Here is a 17,089-nt window from a genome sequence, read left to right as displayed (position 1 = left end):
AATCTCTTACATGTTTCAAAAGGTTACGTCGTAAAACGTTCACATATCTGTAGTGATGTCGTGCATATATGTTCAAAGATATAAAACCGGTCGGACAATGCGTCTCTCGGATTCGAAGCAAAGTGGCAAGCTGCTAGTACAAAAAGACACTGTTATGTATACCAAATAATATTCGGGACCATCCTCACCCTTCGGTGTGATGCGTTGTATCACTGTGTGTATCTTACTCGTATGTACCTAGCTTATAAAATAGCGCACAATACTGGCATTATAATGCCTGGAAAGTGCACAAGTGCACGGGCTCTTGAGTTTGTACCGAAGATTTCGTATCTGTATCCTTTGTGCGCATACGCGAGGGTTCAAATGGCCAGTCAATGGTAAAAGGGATTTCATGATTTGTCATGCTATATTTTCATATGTTTGCACTGCAAATATACGCTGTATATATTTTGTAGTGCGCAGAATAAAGCGAAAATTATAGCATGACGTAGAAAAACATGATTCATACAAAAATAAGTCTAAAGTAGTGTGTCGTTTAGCAAGTAATAAATATTTATAATATTTGTAATAAATACAAAAAAATTAATGTATTATATAAATAAATAGAGAATAAGTTATATAATGAATAGAGAATTCTTAAAAAATATTAGAAAACTTTACATCCTCTAACAATTTTCCACTTTTTAGTCTTCCAAAAAATCATTAGTATAAAATTCAAAAATGATTAATTTCAGAAAATTAAAAGGCGTAAAGCATAATTTATTTTTATAAAATGTTTAAAAAATGTTTTATGATTTATCTCATTTAATTATAAATCAACTTTTAAGTAAATATCATATTTCTTAAAGATTTAAACAATAATCGTATATACATTTAAAAAAAATTCTTTTTTGTGACATACAAATGTAACATAAATTTTTTTTTCTCAATTATTCTTCGTATAAAGTATAGTAATGTCAACAAGTTTACAGTATAATAATGATAGAAAGACGTGTTGCGAAGCTGAAAATCATGGCTTGGTTATATTTTTTATAAGAAGAGGACGTTTTTGATGGAGAAGTATGACCCACTTCTTTGCTATTACAAATCAATATTACGTCGTCTCGAGGGCGCCCGGTTGTACGTCAAAGCGAGATCAAACTTTTTCAATCTCGATTAATTCCGCCGCTGCGGTATTGCCGTGACAGGAACGATTGTCCGCTGTTAAAGAGTGCGGAAAACTGCGGTTGAGTGACAGGAGCGCTTGAAATGTAAAAAAAGAGCCCTATGAAAATAAATAGAACGGGGGGGTGCGTGCAGTGACAGGCAGCGGCGCTTCATAAATGCCGCGCCGCGAGATAATTTCTCTTTGTCACGCACAGCTTGGTAACGAGATGACTCTCAAAAACGCAATTCGAAAAATCGTATCGCCATTATAATGAACTTCAATATGTCATACCAGTGCAAATGAAAGTTCCCTAACAAATGTATCTGAAGTTAAAAATACTAGTACACTTTATCAAATCGATACAATATAAGAAATTTATAAAAATATCTAAAATAGTTTGTATAACACTAAACAAGTTTAGAATCTCTGAATTTGTTTGCAATCCTTGTTTTGAATTTTATTTAGATTAAAGGATAAAGTTTCTAATAGCGCGACTTTATCCTTTAATCTAATATAGTCTCTAACAGATTTCTTTAAATGACATTTTCTTATTTTTCATATACTAAACATTGCAATTTAACTGTTTAAAAACATAATCTGTTTAGATAATTAAAGAAATAAAACTTATATACATACATAATTTATATCTCCATATAGCTTCGTTTCTATATAAAATCTAATAAAAACAGATTCTAGAAAAATAGAAATAAGATTGCACGATTTTTTTTTTAATTGCGTAGTTTAAATAATAATAATAATAAATATATTCTCAGTGATAATAGGTACCGTAGCCTTCCACATATCCAGACATTTTACATGAATTATTTGGACAAAAATTTATCGACATGTTATTCATATGAATGTAACGCTGTGATTACATTTCTAAATCGATATAAATCTTTCTGAAATTATTAATATTTTTAATATTACACGGATATTTTTATATAGATTTTAATATGATTCATGTAAAATGATTAATACAATTTAACAGAAATAAAAGTTAAAAATATAAATGTATGTGAGGAAATTTACTTCAAATTTCCTACACAATCTACATTGTAATGATACTCATGCGTGCCAACGTATATTTCAAGCAACGTACGATCTGGTATGATTGTGTAGTAAAATAGCATTTCAACTTTCTTAACCGGTAAGTAAATGGTGTTTTTTCCATTTCTTCAGTCAAATCATTTATTGAAAATAACATTTGGTATTAACAATTTTACCTGTTTTAAGGAATTTATACTGAAGCATCTTTTATATTCTACTTAGATGCACAAAAGAACATTTTTGATGAGAATATTCGGTTTTGCCACTGATATAAAAGATGACTGGCCGAGGTGTATCTATAAATACCTGCAAGGATTTCTATAGGATCCACCTTTCGTTACCAGTTTTCCATTAAAAAATCTTTTTTACTCTGCCTGGAAAGCAATCTCTCATATAAAAAGTTACAAGTAATATCATGATAAAGTCATAGTAAACATACAAATGTCTACTTTGTCATAAAGGAGTATCGTTATAACAGAATAGAAAGATTACTTTGTGTTAAATAAACATTTGCTTCATTATTACTTCGCCGTAGTATCATTTATAATTTTTATTATGAAGAACAATAATTTTCATTCAAATAATGTATTCAAATAATATATTCTTGAGAAACTCACTTTCCAAACTTCTGAATTTTTCCATTTTACAAGAATATTAGAAACATAATTCAGGATTCAATATTAAGTCATTTTGAAACTGTTGCTTGGCAAATTCAATGCAAAAAATAATACCTCTTTATCGAATCTATATGGACCTCTCTACATTTTGTGCAAGATCCCTTATAGTATCCCTGCTAAAAACGACCGATTGAAACCAACTAAAAAAAAAGAATCGGTTTCAGTCTGGAATCTTGATCTGGAAATTCCGTATTCGTGCCGATTGAAATCATTAAAACCAACAAAAACCAATCAGTGATATAGGAAACGATTTTAGTTGATTTCTATTGTTTTGAATTTGGTACAATTAATTGGTTCTAATCGTTTTCAATTGTTTAAATTGTTTCTTATCCGGAAATTCCGAATCAAGATTCCAGATTTAAACCGATTTATTAATCGTATTTAATCGGTGATTACATTCTATAATCGTCTTTAATCGGTTTTAATTGTTTTATTTCATAATTCATCCTGTTTATAAACACTTGATCCATTTCAATTAAATCCAATTATTTTACATATTAAAGTTTATTAAAATGAGTTTTAATGTAATCAATTTTAATTGGTTTGGTTTTTTATATTTTTTATTTTCGATATTTTAAAATTTTTTTTATATTAACAATTTATAGAATTTTTTATAAATACTATTATTAAATTTTTTTAAAGAACAAATTATATTAAATACACTTCAACATTTGCTCTTGATTTTTTTGGTATGGATTCATTGTTTGGTTCGTGATCGAGTTATAGCTGTCTAAACTAAGTTAGGGCTGGGGTACTAAACACCTCATGACAAACCTGATTTAAAAATTAAATGTGTCAACGGAAGGGTTAAAGCTGATTTAATTATAATTGTGGTTATTTATTATAAAATCCAAAAAATTTTTTTATACAATATGTATAATACTATAAAAGTGCTATATAATAAAAACTACTATATACTATAATAATGTATAATTGTCATTACAATAAGTTTAATAAATTTTAAAACGTCAAAAAAATATTTTTAAACATAAACACTGATAAAAAACTTTTATTCAGTAACAAATTTAAAGTATTTGTTAAACTTAAAACGTCATCTAAACTATTCTCTCTAAGACTTGATTCAGATGTCCTCAACATCTGAAGCCGATGAATTAGTTGGAGTCCAATCAAAATTGGTATCACTTATTGCATCATCTGTAAGGTTTTTTTAGATTTAGTAACTTAATTCTTTATCGTCAAGATCCAAATGCTCTGAGTCAACAAAAACTGTTTCCATACCTGTCTCATTAGTAGAAGTAGTCTCCTTAGTAGTCTCCTTAGTAGTCTCCTTAGTAGTTTTATTTACTCCTTTTCTAGTATCATATTCATTTGGTTTGTCATTTGTTTCAATTTCCGTTGAGGGTTTTTCAGTCTTATTAGCGGAATGTATTTTATACTGATTAATTTCAGCTTCACAAATTACTTCATTATCAGAATCAGAATGCTTTTCATTCGAGTTTTTTCCATCATCTGATTCAGTTTCCACAAGTTTTCGTGATTTTAATTTTGATGTTTTTCTCTCTGGTCTTTTCATTTCTGCAATTTTTCTTCCCGCAAAAATATCAAATTTCAACATATCTGACAAAAACAATGTTTTTCCTTCTTTATTTGGTTTATAAATATGTTTCATCCAATATATATAATAATCTGGAAATCAAAGCTACATGTTATTTATGACAACTCAAAATTACAAATAAAACTTCTTATTACATTTTTATACCTTCACAAGCACCGTATTTTATTTCGTCCAATTTTGGGCATTTTAATTTACCCAATCTCTTCGTTTCTTTATTTAAGTCACGTAATTTACTTAGTTTCTTATTACTTTCATATCCAGTTTTTGTGCTAGTCGTTAATTCTTCAATACTGAAAACTAGCGTTAATATATTACTAGCACATTGACTGGGTGTTTTTGAATTATTTAGTAAATTACTGTACTGTTTTTCAGTGACCCACTGGTTTCTACCAATGTGTACCTAATATATAATATAGAAAATTTATAAATAAGGTCTTTAATAATTTATTAATAAAATTGGAGAAAATAATCCCTGGTAGAAAATTTTCTACGCGCCTGTGTATAAGCTATCAGGGCTTTTGTGAAAGACTAGATAAAACTAGACTAGATAAAATTAGATTAAACTTAGCTAGATCTAAACTTTACATGGGTATCTCAATAAAAATAAAAATTTTGTATACGTTAGAAGTTAGACACATCTACCTTGTGATCTAGTTAATTTTCTACCAAGAAAGCGCAAAATTATTTACCCTTCGGAAATCGTCTGAAGTACGCAAAATTCCAATTGCTGGATAATTCTGAGAGTAATCTAACCGTTCTCTTGAGTTTGAAAGTTGCTCTAACTTAGCTAAAAAAAACAAAGTATTTTATTTTCAGGTATTATGTATTTCTTATATTTTTTAAAAAATGTAGTTGCTCTAAATGAATTTTTTAATATTTCTTTAAAAAAAAGTATTTTAAATATTGTAAAATATCGTAAGACGATTTCTACATAAGGTGCCAAGTGCCGTGTGTGCTTCAGACAAGAGAGGACACTCATATCCAGACAGTAAGGGTGAAGTCCCATGTAGCGGATTACGCGGATACGGAACGAGCGGATCGCCAATCACGGATCATTCTGATAGAATTCTTTCAAAGATTGCGTCGAAATGGTCTCGTGATTGGTGATCCGCTTGTTTCGCTTCCGCATAATTCGCTCCATGGGACTTTACCCTAAGAAAGTAAATTGATTACACAAGTATAACAGTAGCTTGGCGCATACACAGCATTTTGGAACCTTATATGTAAAAAGTCCTTAAATGAGAAAGATAAGAAAAAAAGGGGAACACTAATTCATATACATACATACATACATATAAATTTGTTTTAAATAAAAAGTACGAGAAAAAGTATTTACATTCATACTCCTTAGTAGACTCCTTAGTTTTTTGAATGAAACTAATTTGCAAACCGTCATTTAATTCACGAAGTTTTTTTATTTCCAATTCTTTTTCTTCTATTTGCTTTTTTAGTTCCTTTCTGGAGCTCTTTAATTTTTTGTTTTCATTTATTAATTCATCCCCTTCTGTTCGTAACTTAGAATTTTCTTTTATTAATTTTTCGAAAGCTTCTTTACATTCTGTGAGCGAATGAACCTTACTAATACATGTTATCTATAAAAATAAATAATCTATATAAATTTTTATTTAATAATTTTTATTAAATAATTACATTCTTTTTAAAAACCTTTATTTAATTATTTTATTAAAGGTTTAAAAGTTTAAAAGGTTTAAAAGGTAACGTACTCGCATAGGTATATGCCAACGCAAACACGTACAAAATAACGTTCCTCAAAAAATAAAAAAAATGAGTATTCTATTTTAATATAGTTATCGTATAAGCACACGTATACGCATAGGCCAACGTAAACGAAGACGTACACGCTCAAACACACGCAGATTCCAACGAAGAGAGACAAGGAAACATACACTCACTCCAACCTTCTCACGAATTGAGTTAATTTAAATTAAAAATTAATATTATAATAAATTAATTTAAAAGTAAATTGTTTTTATAGAAGAAAAAATACAGGAAAATCCAAGTAAAGAAGAAAATAAGAAAACAGAAGATTTAAATAAATCCCTAAGCGACAGAAAAAAAGATAGTGCGTCCCCAAATATAGAAATCGATGAAATAAAAAGATTAGTTAATAAAATAAAAATGTTTCTAAATAAACACGTTTTTAGAATGGCCCAAAAAAGCACATAGAAACGCCATTTAAAAAGGTGTTTAAAATTTGAAGTTAAAAGTTAGAAAAATTGAGCATAAGTTTGGAAACTATTTTAGTTAATAACAATAAAATAAACTAAAAGATTAATTTACGTTAAAAAAGGTAATTTACAAAAAATACATTTGTTTTGTTAGAAGAAGTTAATCTGGATAAAGCAAGTAAAGAAGAAATAAAAAGATCTGAAGATTTAAACAAATTACAACTTGAAGGTAAAGGAAATAGTGCGACTATTAAAAAAAAGGATTATTTAATAAAATAAAAGTCTCTCATTTTAAAATAATATTAAAATATATAAAAAAAAAGGTAAAATAATTCCAAAATTTATTACTAAAATGTCAAGTTATTCCGAAAAGAAAAAATTAATTATTTAATACTAAATTTATAAAATATAATCTTAATATAGAGTTGGAGGATGGGATGAATGAGGTATTAATTAGAGCACAAATGGAATATGAAAAAAACGCAGAAGAAAAGAAGATAGTAAACTTCCCTCAACAAAAAATCTGGAAGCCAAAAAACGCTTCCAAGGAAAACTGATCAAAGGAAAATAATAAAAAGAAAAATAAGAAATAATTTTAAATAAAAAGAAACTTCTAATATTATTGTATTTGTGGAGCGTATTAATATAAAAAATAAAGTGAGATTAATGCCCATAGAAGTATGTTGAAGGAAGAGAGTGTGTGCAAGTTTATGAGTGTTTATGTGGGAATAGGTACTTTAAAGAGTTAAAAAAAAAGATAAACAAAATATTAAAAAAAAAGGTTAGATATTGATAGTCAAGATATTGAGAAGGAGAGCACGAAAATTTAAAAAACATAAAGAAAAGAAAATGAATTTCTGAAGAAATTGCTTACCAAGAGGCAGAAATTTACTGTTAATTTAAAGTTTGAATCGGGAAACAACCCCCCCCCCCGATCCCGAAGAAAGAAGCAAGAAGCGCAGAAGGCCGGAGAAGCATACGTGAGGAAATATAGAAGGACGGAAGCAACGAATATTTGCAATACAAGTGAATGATTGAATCCTGGAAATTAAAGCGAAACTAAAATACTATACAAATATAATTGAAATATAAACAAACAAATAAAGAAAAGAAAGGGTTAACAAAAAATGTTTCAATCTAATACGCGAGCGCGCGAAAAACAATAATACAAATGTGCACTAAATCTAAACAAACAAAAAAAAAGACTGAGTCACAGCAACGCGTGGCCGGACACAGCTAGTTAAACAATAAAAATTTATTATTATTAGACAAAGAAACGAAAATGTTTCTTTAATTTCACAAAAATTTTTGCATAAATTTAATTATATGTTTATGTAAAATGTCACAAAAAAGATTAGCTATTACTATAATAATTATATAAGTACTATAACTGCAACAAATATATATGTCCACACGCGGTTTCTGTATAGAATGCGTTACATGCACTATATAAATCTCGGAACGCAGCTAACTTCATATGACCAGGCATTCATTCTGACCGCGTGTGTACAAATTATAAAAAATATATTTTGATCATTTTTACCTTTGGAATAACTTTAGATCTGCTCAGCTTTTGGGACTCATTATCACACTTCTCCTTTTCGTTTCTCGTGTTTGTTTCTTCGGTTAGTGCTTTGACTAGATTGTCATCTTGCATGAATTTATTTTTTGTTTGTGCTAAATCTTCTGTTACTCTATATTTTTTGGGTGATGGCGGTGTATCAGTAATGTTTGACAAATCTAAATTTTCCTATAAAATATTTAAAACTTAAATTTTGTATAGAAGCTTAACTTTTCTATTATAGCCAAGGAATGAGTAGATTGATCGACAAACTGACACTATTTTATTGTAAATCACAGTCTCATAACATTTTGAACATAGGATTTGGTCTTTCTCAAGTGAATTAATCCATTAGAAAGATAAATTATTCGCAGGACAACAACTGTTCATAAACTCGTGCCAACGAATTCATAAAGGTTGTTGCGTCTCATTGTCAATAACAAACAAATTAATGCATAAAAAATCTTTCTGCCGCCTTTATCCATGCTTAACACTTTTAAATCACGTCTGTAACATCTTTTCAAAATATTTACTGACTTGACTGCTTTGTAATGTAATCATTTATACACTTGTTCGTTATTGACAGTATGAGACACAACTTTTATGAATTTGTTGGCACGAGTTTGTAAACAGTCGTTATCCTGCGAATAATTTATCTTGATAATGGATTAATTCACTTTAGAAGGATCAAATTCTATGGTCGAAATGTTGTAAGACTGTGATTCACAACACAAATAGTTTGTTGACTATTCATTTACTTATTCCTCGGCTATAATTACTAAGTTATCTCTTTTTTTGTTTTCTATTTATTATAGTTATACAATACTATATGAATTCACTCATTTACCTTATCTTTTAATGTAACTGCGTTCATTGGCAATAAATCACTCTTAAAGTTTGATAATTTATTACAGACTAGTTCCTCTTGTTCTTTTAATTGACAATTCATCTATTGATGAAAAATATATAATAAATAATTTATACAATATTTTTAAACAGAAACTAACAGAAAATTTGTGATATATAGGACACGACTAACCTGAAAAGTTTTTGAATGCTTTAACTGTTTTTTTGGGGACTCATTACCACACTTCTCCTTTTCGTTTCTCGTGTTTGTTTCTTTGGTTAGTGCTTTGACTAGATTGTCATCTTGCATGAATTTATTTTTTGTTTGTGCTAAATCTTCTGTTACTCTATATTTTTTGGGTGATGGCGGTGTATCAGTAATGTTTGACAAATCTAAATTTTCCTATAAAATATTTAAAACTTAAATTTTGTACAGAAGCTTAACTTTTCTATTATAACCAAGGAATGAGTAGATTGATCGACAAACTGACACTATTTTATTGTAAATCACAGTCTCATAACATTTTGAACATAGGATTTGGTCTTTCTCAAGTGAATTAATCTATTACAAAGATAAATTATTCGCAGGACAACAACTGTTCATAAACTCGTGCCAACGAATTCATAATGGTTGTTGCGTCTCATTGTCAATAACAAACAAATCAATGCATAAAAAATCTTTCTGCCGCCTTTATCCATGCTTGACACTTTTAAATCACGTCTGTAACATCTTTTCAAAATATATACTGATTTGACTGCTTTGTAATGTAATTATTTATACACTTGTTCGTTATTGACAGTATGAGACACAACTTTTATGAATTTGTTGGCACGAGCTTGTAAACAGTCGTTATCCTGCGAATAATTTATTTTGATAATGGATTAATTCACTTTAGAAGGATCAAATTCTGTGGTCGAAATGTTGTAAGACTGTGATTTACAACACAAATAGTTTGTTGACTATTCATTTACTTATTCCTTGGCTATAATTACTAAGTTATCTCATTTTTTGTTTTCTATTTATTATAGTTATACTATATGAATTCACTCATTTACCTTATCTTTTAATGTAACGTTTATTGGCAATAAATCACTCTTAAACTTTGATAATTTATTACAGACTAGTTCCTCTTGTTCTTTTAACTGACGATTCATCTATTGATGAAAAATATATAATAAATAATTTGTACAATATTTTTAAACAGAAATCTAACAGAAAATTTGTGATATATAGGACACGACTAACTTGAAAAGTTTTTGAACGCTTTAACTGTTTTTTTCCCTCGTTGTCAGATTTATCCGAAGCTGTCACAAGCAAATACGATGGTGAAGCACGAACACTTTTTGTTCTAATTATTTCTTTAAGTTCTTCATTTGAATCTAATATATAACACAAGCAACATGTATATATAAAAACAAAGAACAAAACCAGGCAAAGGCTATGGCTGCGTTCCGTTTCACGCATAATGCGCATAATGCATTGTTCATCTTTGTTGTTTATCTGATGTTAAATAAAGATGAAAGACGCATTATGCGCATTATGCGTGAAACGGAACGTGCAGCCTATTACGTTCCGTTTCACGCATGATACGCATGATATATTGTTCATCTTTGTTGTTTATCTAACGTACGATAAACGAGGATGAACGATGCATCATACGCATCATGCGTGAAACGGAACGTAACCAAAATCGAATAAAAGTTGTAATATTTATTATATATATACCTGATAGTAACAAAATCGTTGCTACATACGGTTCTTCGCCTACTGTTTCTTCCACTTGATACTTTAAAATTTTCTTGTGTGACTCTGGTTTAAAATTCTTGATGCAAGATGTGGGAATAATTTTTTTTTTGTCTTTATTTTTCCCAGATAACAATTTTATATAAGCGTACATTTTTATCTAAACAAAGAAATAATTTTTATCTAAATGTTTCTACTAAATACAAGTACAAAAGCGTCACCACACGTGTTTATAATCGTGTACCTTGCAAATATGTGAATACTGCGTATTAAGGCTATTCTACAATTGCGTAAGCGTAAGGTTGTAGGAGTAGGAGTAGTAGTAGTCATAAATGTTTTACAACGGATCAATCTACAATAGAGTAAAGATACGTTGTAAACTTGATTACAGCAACCGATCAGAGTGCAGTAAATTATGGCGGTGTGCGGCATGATGACGTGAACAGCACTCTGATTGGTTGGCTCTTACGTTCACATCTGTTGTAGTCGTGAAAGATGAAATTCAACCATCTTCCACAACACGCTCTACAACCGGAAGTACCGCTTTACAACGACGCCTTACACACTCTTACAACCACTTACGATCACGCTTACGCAATTGTAGAATAGCCTTTACGTGTCCCGGCCGCCACTCGATCCTTTCTGCAAATGTTCACTATCATGGCCGCGGCCACGAGCACATCACGTGATCATAGAGCATGCGTATGGGACTACAGAGCGTGCGCATAGTGTTCCGTCGCTTTTTCGGTATGACAGATTTCTTAACCTTAATTCGTCAACTTTAATAACGATTAGTATCTCGATCGCTTTTCTGATGCACGCTTATTCTTGTCAGATTTATTCGTTTTAAGCAAAATCGCGTCAAATACGCATAATTACATCGATATTTGAGGTGCGGGATCTAAATGAAACAATTACTTTTTTATAAATATATGTGAAAGTGAGCCTGATTGAAAAAGTAAAGTATATATTATATATTATACATTATCGGGTAAGTATATTTTAATAAAATCAACCCATATTTTTTGTAATTAAAGTAAAATAATAAAGTGTATAACATAAAATTTTAAGTGCATAATGTATTATGTACACATAATAATTACATTTTATAATTCTTTTTATATAAAAAATATATTATAACTAATAATTAATACATAATTAATACTCCAGCTATATTTTGATTAAAAGAAATAAAAATAAAATAACTATATGTACATAATTTGAATTTTATTATTGCTAAATATGTTTTCAGATAATGAGTGATTCGTCATCATGTGATTCTAATTCTGATAATGATATAAATAATGCAGTTCCCAAAAAAGTAAAACGACGTTACAAAACAGGATTGTATAAAGATTATGAGACTCACTTCAGAGATAATTTATCTTGGGTTACTAGATCAAAGTGGGATTCTTTTACGAGTTATGAACATCAATTAGCTTTTGTGCCAGGTAAAAAATATTCTAATATATATGTCAAAATAATGTAACATTAAAATATTGAACCGTCGACATTATTGTAAAAAAAACAGTTTAATATGGAGAGTAATGTATAAAATAAGTAATTTTTATTACTAATTTTTTTAGAAAGCAGTAATTTTTCTAACTTGAATAATGAGCAGAACCGTGATTGTTGTATTAGAAGTGAGAATAATTGTGACATGAGAATGAATAATAATGAAGCTAGTAGTAATAATTCCACAGCGATTCGCTCTCCAGAATATAAACCTGACTTAAATATTGAAGGTATGTACACGCTGTGGCCCTGATTTACAGTTTTTAAAATAAAGAATTTATATTTCGCACAGTTTGAAGTAGAAATCCTGTAACTTAGATTTTTCAAAGATTTGTAAAATGAAAAGTTTATTATATCTACTTTATTTAAAAAATCTTCTAACCTATAGAAACTTTATTTTCATTATCGAGGCATCCACGTAGATCTAATATTATATATAGCTAGTTTAACCAATTAAGTTCTACCCTAGTCTATATAGTATTATCTAATAATGTAGTCTTCCACAAAGACATTCCAATAGTTTCTATGGACGCCTATTTTCTACTAGTAAGGTACTCATTTCGATTATTGTCAGAATCAATAATGTATAATCAAGGCATTTATTGCGTTATAGATACATTTGAGTATAATGAAATTATTCATATAAACAATGAAGACGAGGACAAAGAAAATGAAGATGCCAGCAGTGTAGAAGACAATAGTGAAGATGATGACAAACATATGAGTGAGAGTAGTTCAAATGGCTATGATTCTGATAACAATGAATTTGATAGTGATGATTATGATGCGAATATCAGTGACGACGAGACTAATGGGTCATTTGATGATAATACTATAATGTTTGAGAAAACTAATTTAACTATTCGTGACATAATGACTTTGATAATGGGATTCTCAATTCGATTTAGACTGTCAGATTTAGGAAGACAAAAACTGATTGAGTTAATAAAATTAATTGCAGGACCCGAGTTCAAAGATATAAATATTTCAAAGTATAGATTACAACAAAGATTTGACCCACCAGACGATAAAATAAATTATCATTATTATTGTAATTCTTGCAACAAAGAAATTTTATATTCAATATCAAAATTAAATTTTAAGAATTATATAAAAACATGTTCAAAATGTGATACAAATAATAAAATAACGTTAAAATCTACAAACTATTTTACGTCTATTAATTTAACATATCAGTTAAAAATGTTATTTGAATCTCCTACATTAAACAAGAAATTTTTAATTTTATTAACTCAGTGACAGTAAATCAGTGTAACGTTGATAGCACAAAGATTATGAGAGATGTTAATGACAGTAAATTATACAACAAAATTAACAATAGAAATACCTGTTACTTAACTTATAATATAAGTACCGATGGTGCACCACTGACAAACAGTGGAAAACGAGGCTTTTATCCACTTTCAGTACAACCAAATTTTGTATCACCTATCAGTAGATTTAAACAAATTCTACTATGTGGAATACTAACTTGTACAAAAGAACCTACAAGTGACATAGCTCAATTATTTTTTTCTACCTTTATCGATGAAGCAAAATTATTGTATGAAAATGGTATCGAAGTAACTAATTTAAAAAATGAATCGATTATTGTAAAATTTTGTCCATTAGCTTACTGTGTAGACTCTGTATGTCGACCAATCTTGCAAAATAGAATGCAATTTAATGGGTATTATGGTTGTAGCTGGTGTTACCATCCAGGATGTTATGTTAAAGAAGTTTCAGGTATTAGATATCCTTTACGAGATATCGATCCCGAATTAAGATCTCATGAAAGTCATTTAAAGGATATAAAAACTGTTACTTTATCAAATAAACGTCAAGAGAGAGGAGTAAAGGAAATACTGCTTTAATTCAAATTCCATGTATAGATATCGTGTGGTCCTTTTCTTTTGACTATTTACATTACTATCCTTTTTGGTATTGAGCAGCAGTTATACAATAAGTGGACATGCCCAAAATCACAATCAATGTTTAAATTACGTAATGCGGATGTCAAAGCTATTGAAAAACGTCTGTTATCTATTACACCTACCCAGGATATACATCGACTTCCACGATCACGAAAAGAAAAGTTAAAAGGTGCTGAAGTGAAAACATGGATATTAGTCTACAGTCTACCATGTTTGGAAGATATCCTTCATGATACAGCTCTTAAACATTATTCATTACTCGTCAGAATTTGTACACTTTATTAAAAACAACAATCACCGAAGAAGAATTAGTACAATGCGAATATGACGCCCTAAAGTTTGTTGGTTATTATCAGGTTTATTACGGAGTTGAAAGTATGACATTTAATGTTCATATTTTATTGCATGTTGTACAATCAGTTAGGCAAACTGGTCCTCTTTGGAACAATTCGACTTTTCCGTTTGAAGGAAATATTTTTCAATTAAAGCAATTGATAAATGGTCCTAACAAGATAGATCAGCAAATAGCGAGGAAACACTTACAACAATTACATTTCAAAACAGGAAATGTTAATTACTCGTCAAATATTATTAAAAATTATTGTACTGATATATTTAGGCATAAAAATTTGTCAACTTATTTTTATTGTGGTGAAGATGTTGTTTTTACGGGAGCAAGCTACTCCAAGAAAATTGATGGACAATATTGCCGTGTATTTAAAAAATGTATTTATAACGGTAAAGTTTTCCATAGTATAAAATATACAAAAGTAAAACGTACTAATGATACAATGATACAATTAAAATCAGGACATTTTGGTCGGATAATAGATATTATAGAAAAAGAAACAAATGCTATCTTGCACTTTCAAAAATTGTTACATTTTCAGAAGATCCTTTTATTGTAACGCACATAAAAAAAATTAGAACCGAAGATTTTCAAAATTATAAAATTGTTCCTATTACAGATGTACTTTCAAAAATAATTTCTGTAAACATTAATAATCTTGAATTTTTATGCAAATTACCAAATACTTTTGAAATACAATGATATGTTTCCCAAAACTGTTTAAATACTGTTTAACTGTACAATATGTAATATTAAAATGTTAATACATTATGAAATATGTATAAATAATGTATATTATACATAAAATATACAATATTGTAATTATTATGTAACATTATTACACAATGATTATTGTTTTATTATTATAACATTAAAGTTTCTTTTTATATTTTTGTTCATTAGTCTCTTATACGTATATTTTACAATAATGTAAGAAGTGAGACCTAAAATGTTTTAATCTACCGCGGTGGCATCTGAGAGACCCACTTGATATTAAAATATTTATAATTTTCTGTAATTATATTATGTTTTAAAGCTTCTAAACTTAATGTAAATTTAAAAAAATATTCTAACGTTTATAATCTACAAATTTTTATCCAAAACTATTTACTCGTTTAATAAATATAAATAATTTTATTATTAAACCCAAGAAGAACCTGGTTATGCAAATTTTCAAAAAATAATTTTTTGCTTTAAAAAGTAGCTTTTCTTCCAGATTTATGTATTTTATGAACATTAGATACATTACATTACTGAATATGTTATTTGTATGTACTGAATATATATACTGAATATTTTATTTGCTAATTATTATAATAAAATTATTTTTTCTTATACCACTGACGTAGCTATAATGGTTTCACATAACGTTTATTAAATCATCATTTTTATAAGCTTGATAAATACATTACTTTAAAATAAAGACTGACAAAATCTTGTCGTGAGTGTTATATCTTGCACTAAAATTCTATACTATCTTACAATAAAAATAATAATTTCTTTGAAAATTTTATGAAAAAAGAATGTTATCAAATAGAATATATATTTAAAATATGTTAAAAAGTAAAAGCATTTATATACTTTTTAACTTATAAAAACTTATAAATGTATTTTAAGTCTTTATTATTTCTATTTTTTCTGATTTTCTATTACGTAGTACAAAATATATATTAATGTTTTCTTAATCTACAAATTTTTATTAAAAAAGTTTATGAGTAATTCAATAATTTTATTTAAATTATAATTTTAAAGAAACATAAAGTTTATTAAACTACTAACAGCATCTAAATAAAGGTAACATAAAAATACAATTTTAATGGAGGTAGAATTGTACAATTGAAACAAATAGCGTTAGATTAAAATTAAATTGTAAAAACCACATTCAATCCAATTCAAATTGTAAAAATAGTAAAAATATTTCTAACAATTAAAACCGACAGCGTCTGATTGAAGTTATTTCGAAAATACCGTATTTAATCCAATTAAAATTTAAGCACAATTTAACAAACAAAACCGATAGTGTCCGGTTAAACTACATTCGGAAATACCCCATTCAATCCAATTCAAAATTTTGGAATTATGTGTACAATCCAAACCAATATCACTCGATTGAAGTCAATTCGGAAATGTCATACTCAATCCAAGTCAAGATTGTGCATATAATTTAAAAAATAAAACCGATAGTGGCCGATTGAACTAAATTCGGAAATATCACATTCAGTCCAATTCAGAAGGCTGAAAATACTTGTTTAGTCAAAACCAATAGCGCCCAGTTGAAATCAATTCGGAAATACCAGATTCAATCCAAGTCAAGACTGTGCATATAATCTAAAAATCAAAACCCATAGCGCCCGATTGAACTAAATTCGGAAATATCACATTCAGTCCAATTCAAAATGTTGAAAAATACTTGTCCAGTCAAAACCATAGCGCCCAGTTGAAGTCAATTCGGAAAGACCCATATTCAATGCAATTTCAGGATCAACTCACAATTTAATCCA

General features: G+C 28.5%; 1 protein-coding gene and 1 pseudogene across 1 annotated transcript; one reads left to right on the top strand and one right to left on the bottom strand.

The window, feature by feature from the left end:
• Window positions 1–3,865: 3,865 nt before the first annotated feature.
• LOC118647983 (early endosome antigen 1-like) lies at window positions 3,866–11,441 on the bottom strand. The gene is made up of 12 exons (XM_036294185.1): window positions 11,373–11,441; window positions 10,773–10,856; window positions 10,293–10,426; window positions 10,103–10,201; window positions 9,240–9,449; window positions 9,048–9,149; window positions 8,183–8,389; window positions 5,787–6,042; window positions 5,140–5,237; window positions 4,595–4,850; window positions 4,114–4,521; window positions 3,866–4,029 (listed from the first exon to the last, which is right to left on the bottom strand). Exons 4-12 carry the CDS (start codon window positions 10,199–10,201, stop codon window positions 3,956–3,958), a joined length of 1,710 nt encoding a protein of 569 aa, XP_036150078.1. The 5' UTR covers window positions 10,293–10,426; window positions 10,773–10,856; window positions 11,373–11,441; the 3' UTR covers window positions 3,866–3,955.
• Window positions 11,441–15,162, top strand: LOC118647984 (annotated as a pseudogene).
• The last annotated feature ends 1,927 nt before the right edge of the window (window positions 15,163–17,089 follow it).

The sequence above is a fragment of the Monomorium pharaonis genome, unplaced genomic scaffold (assembly GCF_013373865.1).
Source record: "Monomorium pharaonis isolate MP-MQ-018 unplaced genomic scaffold, ASM1337386v2 scaffold_101, whole genome shotgun sequence".
Lineage (NCBI taxonomy): Eukaryota > Metazoa > Arthropoda > Insecta > Hymenoptera > Formicidae > Monomorium > Monomorium pharaonis.
Note: the sequence above shows the minus strand (reverse complement) of the source record. Positions and strands in the feature narration are given on the sequence as shown.

What these genes read in the sequence shown, in the direction of transcription:
- LOC118647983 (XM_036294185.1), bottom strand. Translation starts at nt 10,201, where the DNA reads ATGAATCGTCAGTTAAAAGAACAAGAGGAACTAGTCTGTAATAAATTA. An exon ending in CAGTTACATTAAAAGATAAG is followed by an intron (nt 8,390 to 9,047) that starts GTAAATGAGTGA and finishes AATATTTTATAG; the next exon opens with GAAAATTTAGATTTGTCAAA. An exon ending in GTCTACTAAGGAGTATGAAT is followed by an intron (nt 5,238 to 5,786) that starts GTAAATACTTTT and finishes TGTTTTTTTTAG; the next exon opens with CTAAGTTAGAGCAACTTTCA.